Source organism: Misgurnus anguillicaudatus, chromosome 21 (genome assembly GCF_027580225.2).
Source record: "Misgurnus anguillicaudatus chromosome 21, ASM2758022v2, whole genome shotgun sequence".
NCBI lineage: Eukaryota > Metazoa > Chordata > Actinopteri > Cypriniformes > Cobitidae > Misgurnus > Misgurnus anguillicaudatus.
In genome coordinates, this window is record NC_073357.2 from 5,465,405 (window position 1) to 5,488,729 (window position 23,325).

The following is a 23,325-nucleotide window of genomic DNA, read 5'->3' on the forward strand; positions in this document are numbered from 1 at the left end:
TCTAATCCCTGTTTGGGAAACTGCCCCAAAGTGTTTAACTTATTTCGGCCGTTTCAAAAAATGTGGTTGTAAATTAAATAGTATACCCACTTCTCAAGGCACCACTACACCACTGTATGTGTGCATTTGCACTAAAAAATGTTGGTTATATTCAACCCAAAATGCTGGGTTGTTTTAACCCATTGTTGGGTCAAATATAATTTTTTTTTGAGTAAATCAGATATTTAGAAAGCACATGCAAATAAATGATGCTATAAGCAAATGCAATTCATTCTTATTCACACCCCAAGTGTAAACACGCCATCAAATTCAATAGTTCAGACATGAAATTGTTTAGACTTAAGATGTGAATTTCTTCACAAAATTTCTAATCAGTCATAGACACAGGCTTTTTGTTGACTAGTCCTTCATTTTGCGGTAATACAATACAACCGTCAAAGAGAAATTCATTCATAACTTTATTTATTATTTCAGCTCAGGCACTTATTACCATGCTGTGTAGATGAAGGCTCTCTGAAATATGTACATTTAAACAAAGACAACAGAATAAAACCATGAGGACATACATTGTAAGAGACAAGAAATTGGAAAAACCCAGATGCTTTGGTCAAAATGAAAAAGTTAAAGGTAGTTGCAATAGTAATAGCACTGATGTTTCTCTAAAATGTCATTTAAACCAGAGTACAGTGTTCATTTTCTTGCAAAATGCAATCGCAATAAAGGCCAGAAACATACTTTACACAAGCATTTAAATTGTTTGGCCACTGCTGAGCATACCGAACACGCAGCTTTAAGTGTTTCTTTAGCTTTAAACATGGCGGCAGTTTAACTAGCCTTAACTAACCCTGTAAGATTCTCTCCAAACTGTTGCTTTAACAGCCTAGCAGCAGCTGTCCTAAAAATATAATGACTATTGAAGACAGTTTATGCCAACTATAGCTGTTACGGCAATGACACTCACATACTTCTGTTATAAATTATAAATGCGTTTCAAATACAGCACACCAAACTAGAAGTGTTTGCATTCACATGCACAATGCCCTGATTTTAAATCATTTTTTATAGATTCTAATTACAAATTGCAAACAAGGTGCATTGCTGTCCATGTTTTGTCGGATGCATTAGGTTTGGTCTGAGCTGAGGTTTGACTCTATTGAAATGACTACATGTCTTTGTGTGCTTTAGTTCTTTGTTACTTTGCTCTGCAGGACAATACAGATAGATATAGTATGCAATGCAGTAGAGAGAACATGGGATGTAAATGTGCATTGACATATATAAGAAGATGACCAATTTGGAGATCCCACGTGCTGTTTAAAATTTCATTGCCTGATTTAACTCAATGTCCACGTTTAGCTGAGGTAACAGGAAAAATGTTGGTTTCTTGTGCGCAAGCATGTTTGTCTTTCCGCCGACTCAGATCTGCGAATCGTCCAAGTGTTGCTCCTCCCAAGTGGATGTGGGTATGGCGCTGTAGGGGTCCATGATGACTTTGGCACAGCGTATGATCATTGCAACCAGCAGCAGGCAGAGGAAAGCGATGCCCGCCAGAGTCAGACCCTGGTCCACGTCCACAAAAGCGGGGTCTGGAGTGGTCTCCTCCATCGCTTCGGTCTGTCCACATCGGTCTGGTCCGCTGCTACCATCCTGATTGCTTATCTGTGGGTACAGAGAGAGAAAGATAAATAAATTGAGATGCTTAAACAAATAAATGAATAAATGAAGATGCTTAAACAAATCCTATCAGCTCTGCATTGGCCTGTAAACAGCAGTCTCTTTAAAATAAGTATGCTTTATTTCATGCATTGTGCAGCATTTATGAGGTTTATGAATTAGTACTGAGATCTTTAACCAGGCACTATGAATGTAATGTTAGTAATAATGAAGATTCATAAAGTAATACAAATGATGCACATGGTGATATAAAATAAAAGCTCACATATCATACATTAAACACTGAATGATTGACTTTACAGCCTGTTTCAGTAAGTAAAAATGCAGATTGAGATGGTTTATACTTTTATCCTTTCAGACAGAAATAAAATCAATCCTGCCAAATGCGTAAATGTAATGTGAATGGTATTCATATTGCTTTGACCTACAAAGCAGCTTGTTCGATATCTGCTCATCACATCAGTCAGTTTTATTGTCTGTGTGTGTAAAGGAAAACAAATTAAACTGTAATGTGTTTGTTATTATTATGGATTTATCTATTTTTGATTATGACAGGGTTTTTTTTAAATCCCTGGTGGTTCGCAAGAGGATTGCAGGGGTTTGTGAGTTGATGATAAACAACTACTTGCAATTAAATCATAAAATGTAAATAAATGTTTGTTTTTTTAATTAAAGAATCATACAAAGCAGGTAATAATAACAATAACGGTGTGAAATACTTTATGCAAATGTGTTTTTTATTTATTAAAATATTTACTTTAAGTAAATAATTTAGGTTAATGGGTTGGATTATGACATCATTTGTGCTGTCACAATGACCACAGACAGTGTTGCAGAATAAATCGTCTCATTCTGTAACCTTCTGTTGCCTTTACCTCACAGCAATTACTAATCATGAAGCTGCCCCTCAGAGCATGAAGATATAAATAAAGAAGATGATACAACCAAGAAAGCTTTAATTTGATGCATATAAGGGGCCATTTCTCGGGATCCCATTTTTCAAACTTTAGTTGGTGTGTAATGTTGCTATTAGAGCATAAATAATGACTGCAAAATTATAAAGCTCAAAGTTCAATGCCTAAGCTGCTGTCGAATCGCAACACACTAAACCAGCTTCAAAATCAGAACTCACTTTACAGAGAAATAGATTGGACATAACAAAATAAATAAACAAAACAAAAACTAGAGAAAACAACACAGAACAAGCAAAATTAAGGCACGATTAAAAAGGGGGGGGGGGGGGTTGCTATGGATAGGCAGAGGTGAAGAGATGAGTCTTGAGACGGGACTGGAAGATAGTGAGAGATTCAGTGGTGTGAATCTCTTGGGATAGGGGGTTCCAGAGCCTGGGAGCTGCCCTGGCAAAGGCTCTGTCCCCAAAACTGCAGAGGTTGGACTTGTGGATGCAGAGGAGACCAGCTGAGGTAAATCTGAGGGACCATGCGGGTTGTAAGGGGAGAGAAGGTCAGGGAGGTATGAGGGTGCCAGATGGTAAGGGGCTTTGTAGGTGAGGATCAAGATTTTGTAGGTGATCCGATGAGAGACAGGAAGCCAGTGGAGTTGTTTTAGGACTGGAGTGATGTGTTGCCAGGATTTGGAGCATGAGATGAGTTGATTAGCCGCGTTCTGTACCAGTTGGAGTCAGTTGATGTTGGTGGAGCTGATGCCAAGGAAAAGTGAGTTGCAGTAATCTAGTCAGGAGGAGATGAAGGTGTGAATGAGTCTTTCAGCAGCGGGGTGTGTGAGAGAAGGAGGTTTTGATGACATGGCGGATGTGGGGCTCAAGGGAGAGGGTGGGATTCAAAATCATGCAGAGGTTTCGGCCCTGGTAAGATGGGAAGACAGTGATGCAGTCTATGATGAGAGTGGGGTTACTGGATTTGCTGAGTGTTGATTTAGAGCCTATAATGGGGAATTCTATTTTATAGCTGAAATAATAGCCGACAGACAGGAGTTGATGTGGGAGAGGGGAGGATTGTGTGGGGTTGTGGTGCAGAGGTAGATCTGTGTGTCTTCAGCATAGCAGTGGAAGTCCAGGTTGCAGTGACGGAGTATCTGACCAAGGGAGAGGATGTAGATCAGGGTTGCCTGAGGGCCGGCGTCCTGCAGAGTTTAGCTAAAACTTCCCTCACCACACCTGCCTCAAAGTATCTAGTCTGCCTAGTAAGACCGTGATTAGCTGGATCAGGTGTGTTTGATTAGGGTTGAAATAAAACTCTGCAGAGACACCGGCCCTCCAGGAGCAGGATTGGACATCCCTGATGTAGATGGTGAAGAGAAGGGGGCCAGGTACGGAGCCTTGGGGAACACCTTGAGTGACTGGGGCGGAGGGAGAAGTGTGGTTATGAAGAGAAATATAGTAGGATCTGTTGGATAGGTAGGAGTGGAGCCAGCTGAGTGCAGCACCTTCGATACTGAGGTCATTGAGTCTAGTGAGCAGGATGTTATGGTTCGCGGTATCGAAGGTATCTTAAGAGCCCAGTAGTAACCACGCTGCATACCAAACGTGAAGTGTAGCATTCCTCGTTGGATTTAACATGTTATGTAAATTTATCGATTATGTTGAATTTTTTCATCTTGCGCAAAGACACGTTTAATGGGGGTACACACCAAGCGCAAAATTCATGATTTGCGGGGGTAGATTATATACAAAGTCAATGCAAAGACATGAATAGATGCAAAATCTTGGTGCGATACGAATGACGCAAATTTGGCGGCGGGATTGACACATCCTATTGTCCTCAAACGCCTCTATACGCAAGTTTAGAATATTTAACTCTAGCAAGACACAAAGTTAAATCCCGCAAGTGATCTAGAGCGAGGAATGTGCAATGCCGCAGTCACAGCATGAAAAATGTCTGGTCCTTATAGCACATGTTTTCGCGCCACCCAGTTTGCTTCATTTGAATTGCCCTGAGCGAGTTCGCAACTATTCACATCTTTGCATTGACTTTGAATGTAATCAAACACGAATTCAACGTTTTGCATGAGTAGATGTGTACACCCCGTTAGAAATAAAGCAGCATAAATTATGAATTGAATTTAAAATGTAAAACTTATCAACAAAGTTTGTTGTTGTTTTTTGTGTATTTAGGTTCAGCCGAGTCTCGGGAAATTACGTACCTATATCACGTAATTTTATGATTCTTTTTTTGTGATACTGTTACAAATTTCTGTGTTTTTTTTCGTGATCTTATCACAAATTTCTGTTTATGTGTCATTGTCACATATTGGTTGCTCAACTGTTTTGTAATATTTTCTTACCATTGTCGCCTCGGTTTAGGGTTAGATTTACATAAAATGACATCCTTACCCTAACCCAGTGCTTCTCAAATAGTGGGGCGGGACCCCCAGGGGGGGGTCGAAGCCACACCAGGGGGGGCGCGTGAGACCCCAGAGAAAATACTTTTTCAGGAAGTGATTTTTTTTTTGCATCGTCACTTAAAGACATTACACCCCAATCACGCTGATAAGCAGCTTGAGGTTTTTATTATTATTTATTGATTATATTTAATTAAATTTTTCAGTATCAAATGGTCAAAAATATTATACTTTAAATAAGGATTGATTTTTTTATTTCAGGCAAATTGATGCATTTTAAGTCTTTTCTGTTACAGACTAAAAAACAATGTTAATAAAGTTATTCTTTGTTGTAAGTTGATCGATATTTCTTTTTTTGTGTTTTCTTTAAAGTTAATAAAGATACAATGTTTTGCAGATGTGTAATTTTATAGACAAATTATACTATTTACAGTCGCAGCGGAGAGTTGGGGGGCGCAAAATGTTTACTTCTTCCTAGGGGGGGCGTGACAGAAAATAATTGAGAAGCACTGCCCTAACCCAACTCTAACCCTAATGCCAGGTGACAATGATATGATTTCTTGACAGTTTTTTAACCTTTTATATAATTTATCCGAAAAACCCTACATTTCTCTTTCATATTTTATGAACAAGTTCACAAAAACCCCTTTTATAAAGGATTGTGTGCCCTCTTGGTATGTTTAAGCTAAGTAATAAACTTGTTCTGTGATTTACTTGACTGAGTATACAGAAAATATCTTGTTTTTCATCACAGTGGATTTGAGCAAAATACAATACGTAACGGTTCACCAAGTACATGAGATGAGGTGGGATCAATTTGTTTTAATAGCAGAATCCCAATATAAACTTAATGGCCCTTTATAACCCAATAAAATCACTATCAACATAATGGATCAAAAACGTTGTGCGTCTTTAACTTTTGCAGAATATTAGTGTAAGCAGAATATCACATTTCTAATAAAGGATTGCCCAGGTTTGCCTGCACGGAGTCAAAGCACATTCTACTAATAGCCTGAATTTTTTATATTTATTTATTAAATATTTTTACATAAGCTTGGCTTCTTTTATGTACGTTACATTTTAAACAATGGGAAACATATCAACAAGTAAAATAAAATCAACAAGTAAAACAAAAAAGTTTAGAGTATTTTTCAGGTAATGCTGCGAAATTAATCTCATTTGATTTACTGTTATTTACTTGAAAGTTGATTCACTCTTATCATAGATTCGCGTTTACGTAGTTTAAACAGAGACAATGTTTAAAAATGTGCACTTCTTCAAAAAACATGTCTTTAAAAGTTAGCATTTGCAGGACACCAAAACTTTGTCATCATGTAAGTAAACAGTCAACAGCATAAAATCTTTTTTGTAAAATAAAGTATTTTATAACGTGCACTGCATGTGTTAATCATACTTTTACCATAGATCATTTTAAAGCATCACTCATTTTATCATTTGTTGTTTTTATTTGCAGCGGTATCAAATCGCTTATAAATACATCTGTTCATCTACTTTTTTCATTCCTTGTGAGTGGTCCTTGAGATGTTAGTGCTTAGCGCATGCCAATGTCAACAAACGAAGGAGAGACGGTCGCTCGGGGCTGTTCAAATTAAATCTAAATGCAACAAATTTCCAATCTGAGAGACCTAGTTGAGAATTCACCCCAGGCAAGTCTGGGCTGTACAATTTTCCTCTGCATCAGCAAGATTGAGAATTATCAACACATTCAAGACCCCAAACATTTTCACAGCGTCAGTGTGGTCCAGGCCTCAAGAGACACGCTGTTGATTCTTATAGAAACAGTAATTGTTGTTCACTCAAGGACCCAGACCAACAGTAACCTTGGCAACGGCATTAGCAATTAAATGGAGAATTACAGTGCTCTGTCCCATCATCTAAAAAACATAGGCAAGGAAAACCTTTCAACTCCGAATTAACTTCGAGTGTGAGCCCTGTGGACACAGTCAGGGGATTTAAAAGATTGTCCCCGGTGTTTTATAGACGGCTTCACAAAATCTTTTAATACCAGGAATTTGGTGAATTAAAAGGCTTGCACAGACTGTGTATTAAAGTAAAATTGTCTTCTAAGAGATTTTTGTCAATATCTGGCTAGCTTTCGCTCATTAATCTGTCCTATTTTCTTCTGGGGCTGTCTCGTTTAAAAAGAGATAAAGCTGATAAATAGGTTTAATTTTCGCTGAGTTTGTCACCGAAACCAAAACCAATTTTTTGACAAGCAGATTTAAAATGACTGTCATATGTGAATCGCAAATTCAGAAACTAGAAATATATCAATTGTTAATGGTGCTAGAGTTCCTTTCTAAGTTCAGTGAAACAAGTGGCATCCTTCGCTGTAAAAAAACACGTAAAAAAACAAGCAAATGCATGGCAGCACGGAGTGCCAAACGTTTGCCATTAATGGAAAATAACGGTAAAACAATAGACTGTAAAAAATATGGACAAATTGTCCGTAACGTCACCCATAGGTTTGTGAAGAGTTTTTTCAAAGCCAATTGTTGACGAGGCCTGCCGAAAATGGGTAATGGGTAAAGCTGAGGTGGCTGGTTGCTGAAACCACGCCCACCTAGCTTGACGGAAGTGAGCCAATATAAAGTATAAATAGCATCTGATTACTATTTACACTTATTGCAAAGTACTGTGACGTTTACATGGTGTAAATAGAAAATATCTAGCCTGGCTAACACCAGACCAGTCTCATATAGAATGAGACGCGGTCTGGGAACTACATGCTCATTTTCTTGTATTTGAGGCATAGTTTACGAAGGCCCAGAGCTGTTTATTACGAATGTCTATCAAATGCGTCTGTACGTAGCTCATAGCCAATCGTTTTAATTATACCAGATGACAAATGTAGAGCGACATAAATTCAACCGTCAACAAATTTTATCGGGTACGCGTGCACACAGCTGGAAGCTATGCAACTAAACTGGTAGCTGTATATTGATATTGAAAAGCAACACAACTTAGTGGCACTGTGACAACCACAGTACAGGCATAATGACAATATGATATTAAAGCAACACTATGTAGTTTTTTACCTTTAAATAATGTCTCTAAAATTATTTCAGTGATAGAACAACTTTTAACTGGACAAATTGTACTGTTGCTGCAACCTGAGCAGCCTCCTAGCTGCTACAAGCACACTCTGAAAGTGGCGGTGGAGGGTAGAGCACACAGCCCCGCCCCTCCCCTGCAGAAAAGTGTCTGATACCACTCACTGTTGTGCTTTTCAACCACATGGGGGAGCTGTAAGTCATTTTTACATGGAAACTACATAGTGTTGCTTTAATAAATAACATTTACCATTTATAAGTTAAATGTACTTCGTCGACAACGATGCCTAGCAGGTTGGTCCTATAAAACTCTGTGGCTATCATATATTGCCATATCTAAACATTCTTCTTGGATATGAAATTGTTTAACGCCAAAAGTTGCTCTTTTTTAAATAAACTTGCGTTTAATACTACTTAGAACACTATCTAAGGCTGCATTGAAAAGTAACTTCACGTCTGCTACCATGTTGGATAAACAAAACTGCTTTGGTGTGTCATCGTCTTGCTGCCCCCTCCCCGTTCTGAGATTGGTTCCCTATTTTAGGGGAAAATTTGGTTCATGGTTTCCATGCTAGACTTGCAGCGTAAATGAATTTGAAAAACTTTTTCAGTTCTGAAACTTGTGTGTTTAAGTACGATGACCTCGTATATAACAAAAAATCTAGTTAAAATTGATTCTTTAAATCGCTGCTCCTTTAAGAATTTTTATATATTTCTACTGAAAAACAAGTCAAAAATAGTACGAAATATTTTTTTGCAAAATTATTTTTTAAATGTTAAAATAATTATCATCAGACAGTCATTGAAAAATGTAATGTTTTTATTATAAAATAGAACTACAAAAAATGATTTAATTCTGATTCAATTATAAGGTCCTTTGTGTCATGAGACAAATTATTATACTTGATGTTATCATAAGCTGTAATAGCCTTGCGGTGTTTTAATAATTGCATGCGGTAATGACATGGGGGAATTAAGGTGTGAATTGGAGATAACAACCCAGACCTGACATCACTCTTTATATAAAAGATAATTGTGCCATTGTGTGTTTGCAGTACATGTTATTATACACAAAAGCTACACTATAAAAATAATCATTAGAAAAACGTTAGCCGTGATTGCCAGAAAAGTTCTGTAAAAATACAATAATCCTATAAGCAGCTTTACTGTTTTAAACAGCTAAGTTTTACAATTGATAACCATGTACAGATTTTGATAATAAATATTATTATAAACTGTTGCATGTAAACAACTTTATTGTTTCTTGGTTATATTCAGAAAACCACAGAACTACTCTTATCAGCTGTTTATGAACATTGGGGTAGGATACGGTAAGGTACAGTATCTTTAAAAAAAGTGTCACGCTTTAGTCCATAAGTTCATTAAAACTAAAAAGTTCACTATTTGTCTTTTTGACCGCCTCATTATAAAGAACCTAAGTTGTTTGTTTACAACAACAGAAAGGTGTGTTTGGTTTTTATTGCCTCACTTATCACATTCAATTCAGACGACAATATCGCAGCTCAGCTAAGACATTTTTCTTTTGCCGTAGTTCTCCTGTAGTAAGATTTAGGGCTGAGTGCCGCTTTCAGAGTATTTTATTCAGGTAGATGGCATTCAAGAACCATTAAAAGCACCAAATGTTATAGATTGAATTGGTATTTAAACATTTAATCAAACGGATTCTTGACCCTAATCTTGGCCCATCTCTCAGATTAAAAAAGATGGAGAGGACATCTGCTCAGGCCAATCTATCACCAGTGTCTTGTGAACACACACTCATACACCACACCCACACTTTACCGTGGCTTTCACAGTAGCTCTGGGCATTACAATGCAGTCTGTGGGGATTAATGCCCCTTCAAAGAGGTAATTGATCTTAGTTTTATGTCTTGGTGCTTTGTATCAACTCTAGGGAGTGATTCTCTGGCTAATCCTCTCATACTTTCTATCTTTACTTTCTCTTCATTTCGGTCCATCTTCACTCTCCCTTTATTCCTGCTTGTCTCTCACTTACATTCCCAACTATCTCCATTTAAATTACCTCTTTATCTCAAATGATCTTATCAGCACACTGTAAAATGTTTTGCTGCAGTTATGCATCTATTTGGCAGTAACTAACTGTAGATGTAGGTTATTTATTAGCAACAGTTTGTTTAAAGTTAAATGAACATTAAACATTAACAAGTCTTTACAAAATAAAACTATAAAATAACAGTTTCATGCAAAGCATTCTATCCAAAATGTAAGAATTGTTTCCCTGTCAACACGTGTGTGGAGAATGAAACTGAATCAGTCAAGCCCTAAAGAATTTGAATAAAAATTTGAATAAGGACAAACAAACGACAGAAAGGGAAATTAACTGAAATGCATTTCGAAGAAATTTAAAGATGTATTTTATTAGTCCAACCCAAGCATGAGGAATTAGTGTAATGTGGGGATACAACATGGAGGCTGGATCCAAGTGCAAGTCGATAAAACTAATACGAGGGAGTGTCACCTGAAATCATAGCGCCTGGGGATTTACCATCCTTTCAAAATTGATCTCTTTGAATTAGGGATTTTCTGATATATTGGCCTATAATTGGTAATGGCAGAAAAAAGCAGATGATGTATTGGCCTGTAATCGGTATCGACAGATAAAGCAGACGTTTTATTGGTCAAAAATTGGTAGAGTCAAATAAAAGCAGACCATGTGTCGGCCTATAATCGGTATTGGCAGATGAGAGTACATGGTGTATCTACCTATAAGTGATATTGATAGAATAAAGCAGCCGATGTATCGGCCTACAATTGGTGTCAGCAGATTAAAAACAGCCATTTTATCTGCATATAAATGGTTTTGGAAGATAAAAGCAACCAGTGTATCGGCATTTAATCGGTTTTGGGAGATTAAAGCAACCAGTGTATCGGCCTATAATCTGTTTTGGGAGATTAAAGCAAAAGAAGAACAATGTCACACACCTGTTAGTCCCGAGACAATGAAGTCCAACCATATATATAAATAAAGGGTATCCCGCACACTATTAACTTGCAAAAGATAAAAATATTTATTGCGACATTTCGATCACAAGATCGTCCTCAGGCATACATGTAAATATTTTATCTTTTGCAAGTTAATAGTGTGCGGGATACCTATTTTTCATATTTTTATGTATATATATGTATGTATGTATGTATGTATGTATGTATGTATGTATGTATGTATGTATGTATGGTTGGTTGGACTTCATTGTCTCTTTATCCTACGCAACTATACATGTATGCCTGAGGAAGATCTTGTGATGGATCTTGTGATTTCATTTTTTGCAAGTTAATAGTGTACGGGAGATTAAAGCAACCATCGTATCGGCCTATAATCGGTATTGACAGATAAAAGCAGACTGGGTGTCGGCCTATAAATGGTATTGGCAGATAAAGCAGTCGATTTATTGGCCTATAATCAGTATGGGCAGATAAACGCAGACAATGTATCGGCCTACAATCTGTATCGGCAGATAAATTTAGACAGTATATTGGCCTATAGTTGGTATTGACAGATAAAAGCAGCCAATGTATTGGCATATAATCTGTTTGGGAAGATAAAAGCAACCATCGTATCGGCTTATAATCGGTAATAGCAGATAAAAGCTGACAGTTTATCGGCCTATAATCAGAATTGGCAGATAAAAACAGCCTGTGTGTCGGCCTATAATTGGTATCAGCAAATAAAAGCAGACGATGTATCAGCCTACAATTGGTATCATGAAATAAAAGCAGACCATGTGTCGGCCTATAATTGGTTTCGGCAGATGAGAGCAGGTGGTGTATCTGCCTATAATCTATAACGGCAGATAAAAGCAGCTGATGTATCGGTCAACAATTGCTGTTGGCAGATAAAAGCAGCTATTTTATCGGCATATAATCGGTTTTGGGAGATTAAAGCAACCAGTGCATCGGCCTATAATCAGTTTTGGGAGATAATTGCAACCAGTGTATCGGCCTATAATCAGCAGATAAAAGCAGATGATGTATCGGCCTACAATTGGTATCAGGAAGTAAAAGCAGACCGTGTGTCGGCCTATAATCGGTTTCGGCAGATGAGAGCAGATGGTGTATCTGCCTATAATCTATAACGGCAGATAAAAGCAGCTGATGTATCAGTCAACAATTGGTGTTTGCAGATAAAAGTAGCCGTTTTATCTGCATATAATCGGTTTTGGGATATTAAATTAACCAGTGCATCGGCCTATAATCAGTTTTGGGAGATAATTATCTGCTATAATCAGCAGATAAAAGCAGACAATGTATCAACCTACAATTGGTATGGTGAAACAAAAGCAATTAGTGTATGGGTCTCTAATCTTTATGAGATAAAGCAACCATCGTATTTACCTATAATCAGTATCAGCAGATAAAAGCAAACAATGTATCGGCATATAATCGGTTTTGGGAGATAAATGCAACCAGTGTATCGGCCTATAATCGTAGATGATTTATCGGCCTATAATCAATATCGGCAGATCAACACCGCCGATGTGTCAGCCTACAATTGGTGTCGGCAGATAATCACAGCCAATGTGTTGGCCTACAATCGGTATCAGCAGATAAAATGCAGCAAGCGTGTCGGTCTATAATCGGTATCAGCAAATTAAAGATGCAGATTTATTGGCCTATAATCGGTATCGGCAGATAAAACATGATGATGGCAGATTATATCCTAGCAAAATGGTAACAAATAGTTACAGTTCGTGAGCTCTACACTCCTAGGATTTCATGACAATAATTTAAAAGAAATGTAGTTAAAAAAAATCAGTATCTATTTGTATTGGTAGATATTCGAATATCAATACGGGCACAGAAATTTGTATCGGTGCATACCTACTTAAAGGGGCAGTTTACCGGAGAGGGTTTATCCTAGTCCCAGACTAAAATGCATGTTTGATTTGCTGTAATTTCAAAACACCTTACTTATAGTACTTACATATTTTAACATATATCTGTACCATTGTTTTGTCTCAAGATACAGTATAAAATATGCAGACCAGTATAATTTTTTGTAAGGTTTGTTTGTAAAATCTACTTAAATGTCCTTAAATAGCTAAGGCCTAGTCCTGATCTAAACCCTGTCCAGGAAACCACCCCTAAATGTTCAAAGAAATCAGAATTTGAGGAATTTTGTTTTTTTTATATAAAAATGAGCAGCATGCAACCATCAAGCCAGAGTCTTGTGATTTAAGAGACAAGTGATTTAATCACTGAACAGGTCTTAAAATGTAAGACACAGTTGAATGCTGATGGCAAACACGGTTTTACAGCGTCCAGTCATTGATTCAGCAACACATTTCTCTGAATCGCCTATTAAGTGATTGAGAGCAACTGGGGCGATGTGTAAGAGAGTCAGTGAGGAAGCAAGCCTGGCAACTGGAAATCAATATCCTCAGAATCATAATGTTGACAATTCAAAACTTGTTATCTTGTTGTAATTTTACAGGTTTTCCTCTGGACCTGCTGGCCTGCAGTACTGTTCTTGTTTGTTACAGTTGATCCTAGAAATCAGAGTAAATTGCTTCATTTTATAGCAAGGTTATACCCAAAAATAAAAATTGCCCATAATTTACTCATCTTAATGCCATCCCACGTATATATGACTTCCTTTTTTCTACTAAACAAAATTATATATTATATGTAAGGAATAATTAACATGGGGCCGTTGAATTATTTGAAAATAATGCACACCCAAGTTGGTAATTTGGCACGACACAAAGGTTCTTTCTAGCTTTGTAATGGCACCATATTAGCCGGTGTTTGATGCATATCCATCATCAGAAAAGCAATCCATATGACTCCGGTGGGTGAATAAACTGTATGTCTTTTGAAGCAAAGCGATACGTTTGTGAGAGGAAATGATTTGTATTTTGAGTTCAAGATCGATATGTCCGGTTTAAATGTAAACACACTGCAAGTTGGGTACGATCTAAATGGTGCAACGCCAACTCCAAGAACTTCTGCAAGAATCAATATGCCGGCGTGCCGCCATTTGGGATCGCATTTAGATAAGTAAATTATGGGCAAAAAAAAGTGGGACTGGTCTAGACAATGTTTTAGTAGAATACAGCTTTAAGAAATAGAAAATACTGACAGTCAGTTCAATTAATCTGTGCATTCTCAGGACCAGTTTTCGTTCAATAAAAGTCACAAACTCTGTCTCCATTTAGCAATTATAATGTACATTTCTTAGTCAAACTGGCTAAAAATTAAGGAGCAGGTCACATGTAAATGTTTGTTTCTGAGTCAATTATTTGCTGAGCTGGATGAGTTTTGTGAATTGAGATAATACATAGGTAATTAGACTGACATATCTGGACTGTTTCAAGTCTTTTGTCAGCAGTAAAGTTGAAACTACTGATCTTTTGAGAACTTCATTTTGTGATATACACATCGTAAAGCTAATGTACCACAACATCATCAGCTTTGTTTGATTTGGTTATCGATGATGTAAAATGTAATTAGGTTTCATCAGCTTTGGGCCCTGCTGAAATTGAAACAAATCCACAAGAAAGTCAAACATCCTTAGAGCTACCCATTATTTACATTACTGACAGTTTTGATGAGCCATGAATACTTAATAAGGTGGGAGTCGTTGTCCTTTAAAAGTCTTAGTGACACTCTACAATTAGCTAACAAAACATATTAATAAACAATACTTTTACAATATTTATTATTCTTAGTTTGTTATTTTTAACATTTACTAATACATTATTAAAATATAAAAAACTTGAAACTGTTAACATTAGTTAATGCACAAAAAACTAACACGAACAATTGTATTAGCAATAATTCAATTCAATTTTATTTATATAGCGCTTTTCACAAGTTGGTAATTGAATCAAAGCAGCTTTACATAATAGATGCAGTGAAAAGCACAGAAAATCGACAGATAGCACAACATAATACACAATAGCACAAGCAGCTAAATTTGCTGCGGCTTTAAATCAACATTATAAGCAAACGTATTACTAATGTGACGTATAGAAGTTAAGCCCAAGAAGGCTGCCTCCCCATGTTGAAAAACCCCCTAGGAGAAATAAAACCCGGATTTTTAGCCGGGGAAGTAAAAAAAAATTCCTAGGAGGAAAAAACCCTTGGGAGATATACTGTATAACTACAAAGACGCTGCTAAACTATATTGGTTATTTCATGTGTGCTAACAAAACTGCATTTTTGCATTAATGTAGTGGTAGCCTCTGGACCGGCGTCAGGGTCAGCAACTTACTTAGCCGTCAGGGCCTAAACACTAAATCTAAATCAATGATTTATATTTTAATATATTTTTTCATGAATGTGTATTAACTGAATCCCATAATAGTCTATTATCTTTATTTCATAGCTTTTCTCTTGGTTGCACTGCTTCCAGTAGTGTATATTTATGACAGATCATTTATCCAATCATATTCCAGCCAGCGGCTGACATCATGTGTTGCCAAGGTCAAAGAAATCTGCCTAGGCCTTCAGAACGAACAGTGCAGGCGCCTTCAGCTTAAGATAAACGGTTAATGCAATAATTTCATTGCCAAACAAATTTTGAGTTGGTGTCACCGGCGCTATCTAGCAGGCCTACAATGACGTCAGCATTTTTGCGTCATTTGATAAGATTGACCCCCAGCAGTTTCAAACATACCGAAAAATATACCCGCAAGAGTTCTCGTCATGGAACACTATTCGATCTGTCCTGGCTAAAAACAGAACTGAGTTTAATGTATGCCATTAGTGATTTTGAATGCAAAAATCCTGTTGAAATCCTTCAGCATAAAAATCAGTTTGAGAGTATGTGACAGCTGTACGCGTTGACATATTTGGCGGTGACTATTCATGTGTCCACTGCTTCAGTCGAACGGACATTCTCAGCCCTACAATGAATTAAAACGTATGCCAGAAATACTACCTGACCATCTCGACTTTCAGCATTAGCCTCTATGGCGATAGAAAATGATTTATTTTTGTACAATAAAGTGATCAAACTATTCTTGAGGAAAGAAAAGGATGGATTTTGTTTACAAATAAACCACATGCTAATTTGGTGAGTTTAATCCATTTTATTTAGTAAGCAAATAATATTTACAAAATGTACATTTTGTGACTATCACTTTTTTTAATATAAAACTTTTGAAAAACTCTTTGTTGACAGTCTATTATTCAAAGATAATGCAAAGTAATTTGTAATATACTTTTGATTCTTCAAAACACTTTTTCAAGAACCATTTGTGCGATTTCTAATACCTTTCAAACTGGTTTCTGTCTAATATTCGCTGCGTCTCATTTTGTAGTGGCTTTTTAATAAAGTAAAATTTGACTGTTATTCCTTAAGTAATTTCTATTTTACTTTGTAAAAGTAAGTTGTTGATGTGTTTCTGATGCCCTGACTTCATAATGATGGTATTACGAGATGGATTAATTCAGATAGGACCCCATTATGGAGTCCAGACCTTCTGCCAATAAGGGCCGTTCACATTATAATGATAACTATATAAGGCAATAAAAAATATGGTGTAAAATGCATTTAAATGTTATTTACCGGTAACTAATTCAAAACATTATTTTCAAAACATTATTCCTGACTCTTAAACATGGATTATATTTATTTTAAAGGGTCCCTAACTGGTATCCCCAGATTGTGTGTAAAGTTTCAGCTCAAAATAAACCACAGATCTTTCATTATAAGATGTTGAACATGGCCATTTGTGCCTGCAATGAAAAATGTGTGTTTCTTTAAATGCAAAAAAAGGTTCTGTTCCCCTCCCTGTATGCAAAGTAGGGGGTATAGAGCGCTTACACATGTGCTTTGGACTACATCAAAACATGTGTCTCTGGCAGAAGATTGAACTACGCACTCTTTTGTGTGTTTGTTGCGGTTTAAAGGAGATTACGCAAAAAAGAATAGATGGATTTGTATAATAACAGGATGCTTCTGCACACACACACGAGACTCATTTTCTGATAGAAACACATTTAAAAGTGCATTTTTAGGTTAGGGGGGCTTTAAAAAGATTTCTTTAGTTTTTAAAGCTTGTTTTTTCATTGACCCCACTATTCAGCAAGATTATCTTCAAGCTGGTTGTCTACCATAAAACTAGTTGGCCATGAAATCGAAAATTGTCTGTGGGAATAAACAGGTTATGCTGCATATTAAATGTGTTTATGTTTGCCAGGTTTATTGTTTAACTAAGTGCTGCTGTGGCACAATTGAGCACACACACAGAAACTATTAGGCATCTTTCCAGTACAGCATAAATCAGTGTCACATCTGTTTTCACCGCATGCTTCGTCAAAGCTACTTACACCAAAAAATTTGAGTTTAATCACTTCTAAACTCTGACACAGATCTTTCTTTTTGGAAGATGTATTTATTAATAAAGCTAGTGTGTCAGTTCTATCACAATAGCAGCAACAAACAACCTTTATACACTTCTGAGCTTGCAAAGCAAAAACTTCATTAGTGGAATATATAAAGCCTATAAAATCCTTCAACAATCTCACTGACCAGAGGATGAAAATATTGTTAGGGGGCGTGCACACCAAAGCTTTTACGCCTGCGGTCGGCGCATGTTTTCATTTGTTTCCAATAGAAGCTCTGCGTTTTTCAAATAAGCCAGCAGCTAGCGGTTTTCTTTCGTGCTGAAAACCGGCGTTTTTTTCGCGTTCGACACTGAGCGTCAAGAGTTGAAAGAGATTAAACTTTGGGTGAAAAGCACGGCTGTCCAATCACAGTGGAGGAGGGGCGGGACATTACCACAGCAACCAACCGGCTCACAGCTGAAGTATCAGCGCTACCAAAGCTCTCAGCTAAAGAAAGCTGGCACTCAGCTAAAAAACAGCTGGCATTCGGCGGTCTCCAGGCGTTTTCAGCCGCATTTAAAAGTTTTGATGTGCACAACCCCTTGGGGGGCGTGAACACCAAAGCTTTTACACCCGCAGCCGGTGCATGTTTTCAATTGTTTCCAATGGAAGCTCTGCGTTTTTTCAAATAAGCCAGCAGCTAGCGCTTTTTTACCGCGCTGAAAACTGCGTTTTTTCTGCGCTCTGGGCTGAGCGTCGAGAGTTGAAAGAGATTCAACTTTGGGTGAAAAGCTCCGCTCGTCAGTGTCAGTTCTCACATGGCTGTCCAATCACAGTGGAGGAGGGGCGGGACAAGTATCACAATAACCAACTGGGCACAGCTCAAGTATCACAGCCATTGATATGTACACTAGATGTCGCCTTGGCTACGGCAGTTCATTGGACTGAATGCGTCAAATAGACCCGCCATCTTGAAACAGGGGAGCCCCGCATCAGTGTCATTGTAGGCAATGGTGTAACGGGAAAAAAATCACCATAAATCGTCATTAATGCAATTTTCTTGTTTTTTTTAATTTGTTTAAACAGCCAGACATGTATTTAGCATTGAGTCCAGAAAAAAAAATTAAGTTTTGATATTATGAAAATCGACTTTTTCTAACTATAATGCATAGTGTTAGTAGGCCTAACATCTACACAGCACCAAAGTCCGGAATCGTCCATGAATTCAAAGTACAGGCAGATATAGCAGCTTTACTTAGCTACTTCTTATGACAAGACCCCTGTTGTAAGATGGCAGCTTTTACCAAAGCTTTTACGCCCGCGGACGGCGCACGTTTTTAATTGTTTCCAATGGAAGCTCTGCGTTTATAAAACAAAAAGGCAGGTAGCGGTTTTCTACTGCACTGAAAACCGGCTCTCGGCGGTCACAGTGGAGGAGGGGCGGGACATTACCACAGCAACCAACCGGCTCACAGCTAAAGTATCTAGAGAAAGCTGGCACATGGCATCTTAAGGTGTTTTCAGCCGCTTTTTAAAGTTTTGGTGTGCACGCTCCCTTAGTGTTTTTTTTTTTTGGTTAATTGTTAATGTATTTAATATAATTGTTAATATTGTTGGTGTACAATTGATTACCAAAAGTTAATTTAAACACAAGTAACCCAACAAGCAATTTTTGCATTTTGAAGACATCTAATAATCGTCCAAAAAATTTAATCTATTTATAGAAGTTTAACCATAGCCCAAAAATAAATTAATTGATTATGAATATATGAAACCGAACACCTTGTAATCTCTGTTGACTTAGGCTATGTCCACACGAAGCCGGTGCATTCCCTATCCGATCATTTTTTTTCCTTGCTCTAAAAAAATAATCCGTAAACACAAAACCACTAAAAACCGACTGAAAGCGGTATAGTATATATGCCGGACCAGTATGGGGCGCTGTAATTCTGCCACAGATATAGACTATACACGGAGAAGAAGACTTTGAGCATGCGCATAACCAACGTATGGTGTTGTCCATTATCGCTTGTTGGTCACCACAATTGCATAGAAGCAATAGATTTTGCTGTAATAAAGCTAGTAGGCTTTAGTAGCTTCTGTAGCACGAACACAATCACGTAGTCCGCCGTTATTGTTGTTGTTGTTACGTGTGACGCTTCCGACACGTGATGTGATGACGTTTTTGCTTCACAAAATATACGGATTGGCTGTACAGACGAAACCGCAAGGGTGTCGGTTTCAGATTTATCCACTTTAGGACCCGGTTTAAAAAAATAGCGGATTCAGTCTCCCAAAACGCCGAATCCGTGTGGATGAAACGCCAATACGATAACAAATTTATACATATACAGTGATACGCGACAGCCCCTAGATGATGGAATATTATACATACAACAAAATTCAAGATTATTTTGTCCAGAAGTGGGTTACTTCAAAGTCCCTTTAGCAAGGTCACCTCGAGGTAGATATTTCAGTCATGCAAGACTAGAATTTGATCTACTTGAAAAGGAAAAGACAGATATCTCTAAAACCATGTGCTAACATCGCAGTTAAACAACATATTTCTGACAATTACCAATAACACCTGAATATAACTTTTGTTTTTAAGCTCAAGTTGAGCTAAAAAAAAAAACTTTCTTTGAGTTGGTCGTTTCAGCTATTCACACAGGTTGGCAATCGAGGGTGCTCGATGTGAAGTTTGTCACAACATGTATGTAGCTCGTCATGTGTGTGGATAGCAACACACATGACACTCCGAACACATATTTTGAATTTGCGCCCCTCAGATGAGCAGTCACGAGCCGCCACTGCTTCGATGTCATAATACGGTCGCAGGAAGTCGAACTCCACCAAAACGTAAACATGATGCACAAACATTAAAATCACGACAGTGCTCGCATTTCAGTGGCAATAAATTAGAGACTGGCTTGTATGTGAATACAGACACATGAGAGGGATGAGGTAAAATAAAACGAGATTGACGGATAGGCAAGCCTGATTTCACGAGAATTCATACATATTTTACGAAAACGTGATTAACAATACCGAACCCCCACCCCTAACCCTTCCCCATACCCCAGGGCCAAAGGCAAATCGTACAAAAATGTACGAATGTGGTGGTCGTACAAAATGAATACGAATTAACCACTTAAATAAGTATACGAATTGCCATGAGATAGCGTAGCAAAGGCATATATCAACTTAGATAGCATGGATATACATTATATGAACAGTATATTTTTATAGCATTTACTTATCTTTGTTTATGTTAGTTAACTGTTTAGGTTAATGTTATTTAACATGCACATTGATCGGTGGGAGGAAAAGCAAAAATGTATTGCAAACAAAAGTCCAAATAACACATTTCATTGCATGGCTCTCTCAAATGCATGATTCTGATTGGTCAATTCGTGCATCAGATATTTCTAATTACAAATGACTGACTTGTCTTTGCACATGACGTACATCCAAAAACATTATTGTTTGTCTGTCTCTAATTCTTTCTACCTCTCTCTCTCTCTTTCTAATCTCCTGCCATGCTCTGACTGTCTGGCTGGATCTTGGCGCTCATAAATATGACACACATCTACCCCAATAAACCCCAGGTCTGCAACCAACAGTTTAAAGTTTAATTTACGTTTCATCACTAAATTCTGCTGACCATGAAGGTTTCGACCTCTATGATTTAAAAGACCCACAGTTTTACTGTGAGGAAGGGGGGGTACATGAAATTTTCCAATAAGCGCAAGCAGTGAGAGCAAAAGATGGCATTAGTTCAGGGCAGAATATAAATATGATTAAGCTGTGGTTTAATAAATCTTAAATATCACAATTTGAGTCATGTAGGGCATTTGTCAATACAATATTTTATATTTTATAGCCTGACACACATTTCATAATTACAGTAAATGTTTTCATATTAGCAGAAATTACCCTGAATTTAAGTTTTTAAGCACAAAAATATTTTTTTGTTTGTGGAGTAATAAGCAGATATCTTTGACTTTTTTGCCAAACATTTAAAGCTAAATAGGGTTGATTATATCAAACAGTCAGAAATATACATTTACAAAGATTTTTTGATGGTTATCAAATTATGCAACATGGTGAATATCACGATTTTATTATGCTTTGTATTTTTTTCCTTGCAGTTTGGTTATCCGAAGGTATTTTTGTCACGATTGCGATCATTGGAGTTTGTATTTATTGGGGTTTGTATTATTAAGCTCTACATTACATGTTGTGCATTTGCATAAAGTTAAACTGAACTTTTTGAAAGTTTTATTAACTGTTTTATCAAAAGAGCATTTCTTATGTCTTTTAATTTCAACTGGGTACGTATGCAATTTAACTACGTACGTAACTACGTATGTATAGCATATATGGTCACAGTTGCAAGAGAAGCAGCTTATAAATTGCTTCGTAGTAATACATTTGTAATAATTGCTTTCTATAAATACTGGACAAAAAATGTATCCACAAGTAACACAAAACATCTCTTTTCATTCTTGATTAAAAGCAATGATAGCAAAATGTATATCTTCAAAATTTTAAAAATATTCTAGATTTTCTCATGAATGAAATTGCAATCAATCCGAGATTGAGTCAACATCGACACTTTTCGGCACTATTATCCAGCTCAATGAAACATCTAATAATTACTTGATTTTTGACACGAATCCAGGAAACGGCGTGACCTACGATAACCTCACTTCAGGTGGTATATTAGACGAGAGGCACGATGACCCCGCTCTCCGTATGTGCTCCTTAAGGCTTATGCGAGGGATGAGATGCAAGGCAGAGCAGCAAAGCGTGGAAAGGCATGTTGCCGTGGTAACGAGAGGCGAAAAGGAATATGGTCCTACCTGAAGTCAAATCCTGCAGAGCAAAAAGTGTAGATAAAGTGTGTTTCCTGATGCATGTTAGGAAGGGTCTGGAATATCAGGGCAGTAGGTTTCCCTGCTGCAGCGCTTCAGCCTTTACTGTTACTGCATTGCTTCTTGAGAGAGAGAGAGAGAGAGAGAGAGAGAGAGAGAGAATGAGAGAGAAAATGTGTTTGTGTGTTTGTGAGAGAGAGAGAGAGAGAGAGATAGACCATTACAGACATAATTTTATGTTGACATTAAACTGATGCCATGCATTCTACTGTACCCATGTCTTATGTATGTGCCCAAACAACCTCAACTTTCACTAAATCTTATAAATGTAAAATATAATTTCATTTAGAATCTGTCAAGAATATCTTCACAGTTCTTTCTTTAAGACATTTCTCCTCCAGATGAATTCAGTCCATTAGAGCAACAGTCATTGGGTTATGATCAGGTATCACTAGAAGCCTGGTGATGCTGATAACAGTAGACAGCCCGCAGACAATCTCTCATCTTCCCCAACATTCTGGATGTTTCTGTCAAAGCCTGTGCTGTTGGGGCAGGTGCTCCCCGTCTGCTGGCTGTCATCTCTCATGACTGTCCCATAAACATAGTTTAACAAGGACAAGAGCAAGAGCTCTGTCAAAAGATGCTGACGCAGAAAGATGTTCCAAATTAATAGTTCAGCAAAAGTGATAATTATGCCAAAAGTCAAAAATTCAACTTTGCACCGACATCACTGACATAAAAATGTAATCTGTCCTTGCCTACGTCATCCTTGTATTTGATGTCCACATGTTTCATCAGACTTGGACTTTGGGTTTACTCCTCAAATTACAGAAATCCTTTGATGTTTAACTGAAATATTTCTTATACATCAACACCCAGACAAATGTGTGTGATATCTGTAAACTATTTGGCTATAAACTCTCACTACATTCAGAAAAATGTATGGATAGAGGCCAATAAGCAATTGTGGCCAGGAGACTGGGGTTACACCCCTATTATTTAAGAAGCACCGGTATTCATAATACACAGTCGGGATCTCAGTTTAATCTCCTGCATTATGCCAT

General features: G+C 37.3%; 1 protein-coding gene across 2 annotated transcripts; it reads right to left on the reverse strand.

The window, feature by feature from the left end:
- Positions 1 to 365: 365 nt before the first annotated feature.
- Positions 366 to 22,398, reverse strand: LOC129422831 (cortexin domain-containing 1 protein). 2 transcript variants are annotated; one of them, XM_073859653.1, is made up of 3 exons: positions 22,250 to 22,398; positions 13,521 to 13,597; positions 367 to 1,655 (listed from the first exon to the last, which is right to left on the reverse strand). In XM_073859653.1, the coding sequence occupies exon 3, from the start codon at positions 1,603 to 1,605 to the stop codon at positions 1,417 to 1,419; it is 189 nt and encodes a 62-aa protein (XP_073715754.1). In that variant the 5' UTR covers positions 1,606 to 1,655; positions 13,521 to 13,597; positions 22,250 to 22,398; the 3' UTR covers positions 367 to 1,416. The 2 variants fall into 2 exon arrangements, with proteins under 2 accessions (XP_055035041.1, XP_073715754.1); XM_055179066.2 differs by lacking the exon at positions 13,521 to 13,597 and having other exon boundaries at positions 366 to 1,659; positions 22,250 to 22,397.
- Positions 22,399 to 23,325: the final 927 nt, after the last annotated feature.

Excerpts from the sequence above, each read along its gene's own strand:
- LOC129422831 (XM_055179066.2), bottom strand. The coding sequence starts at position 1,605 with ATGGAGGAGACCACTCCAGACCCCGCTTTTGTGGACGTGGACCAGGGT.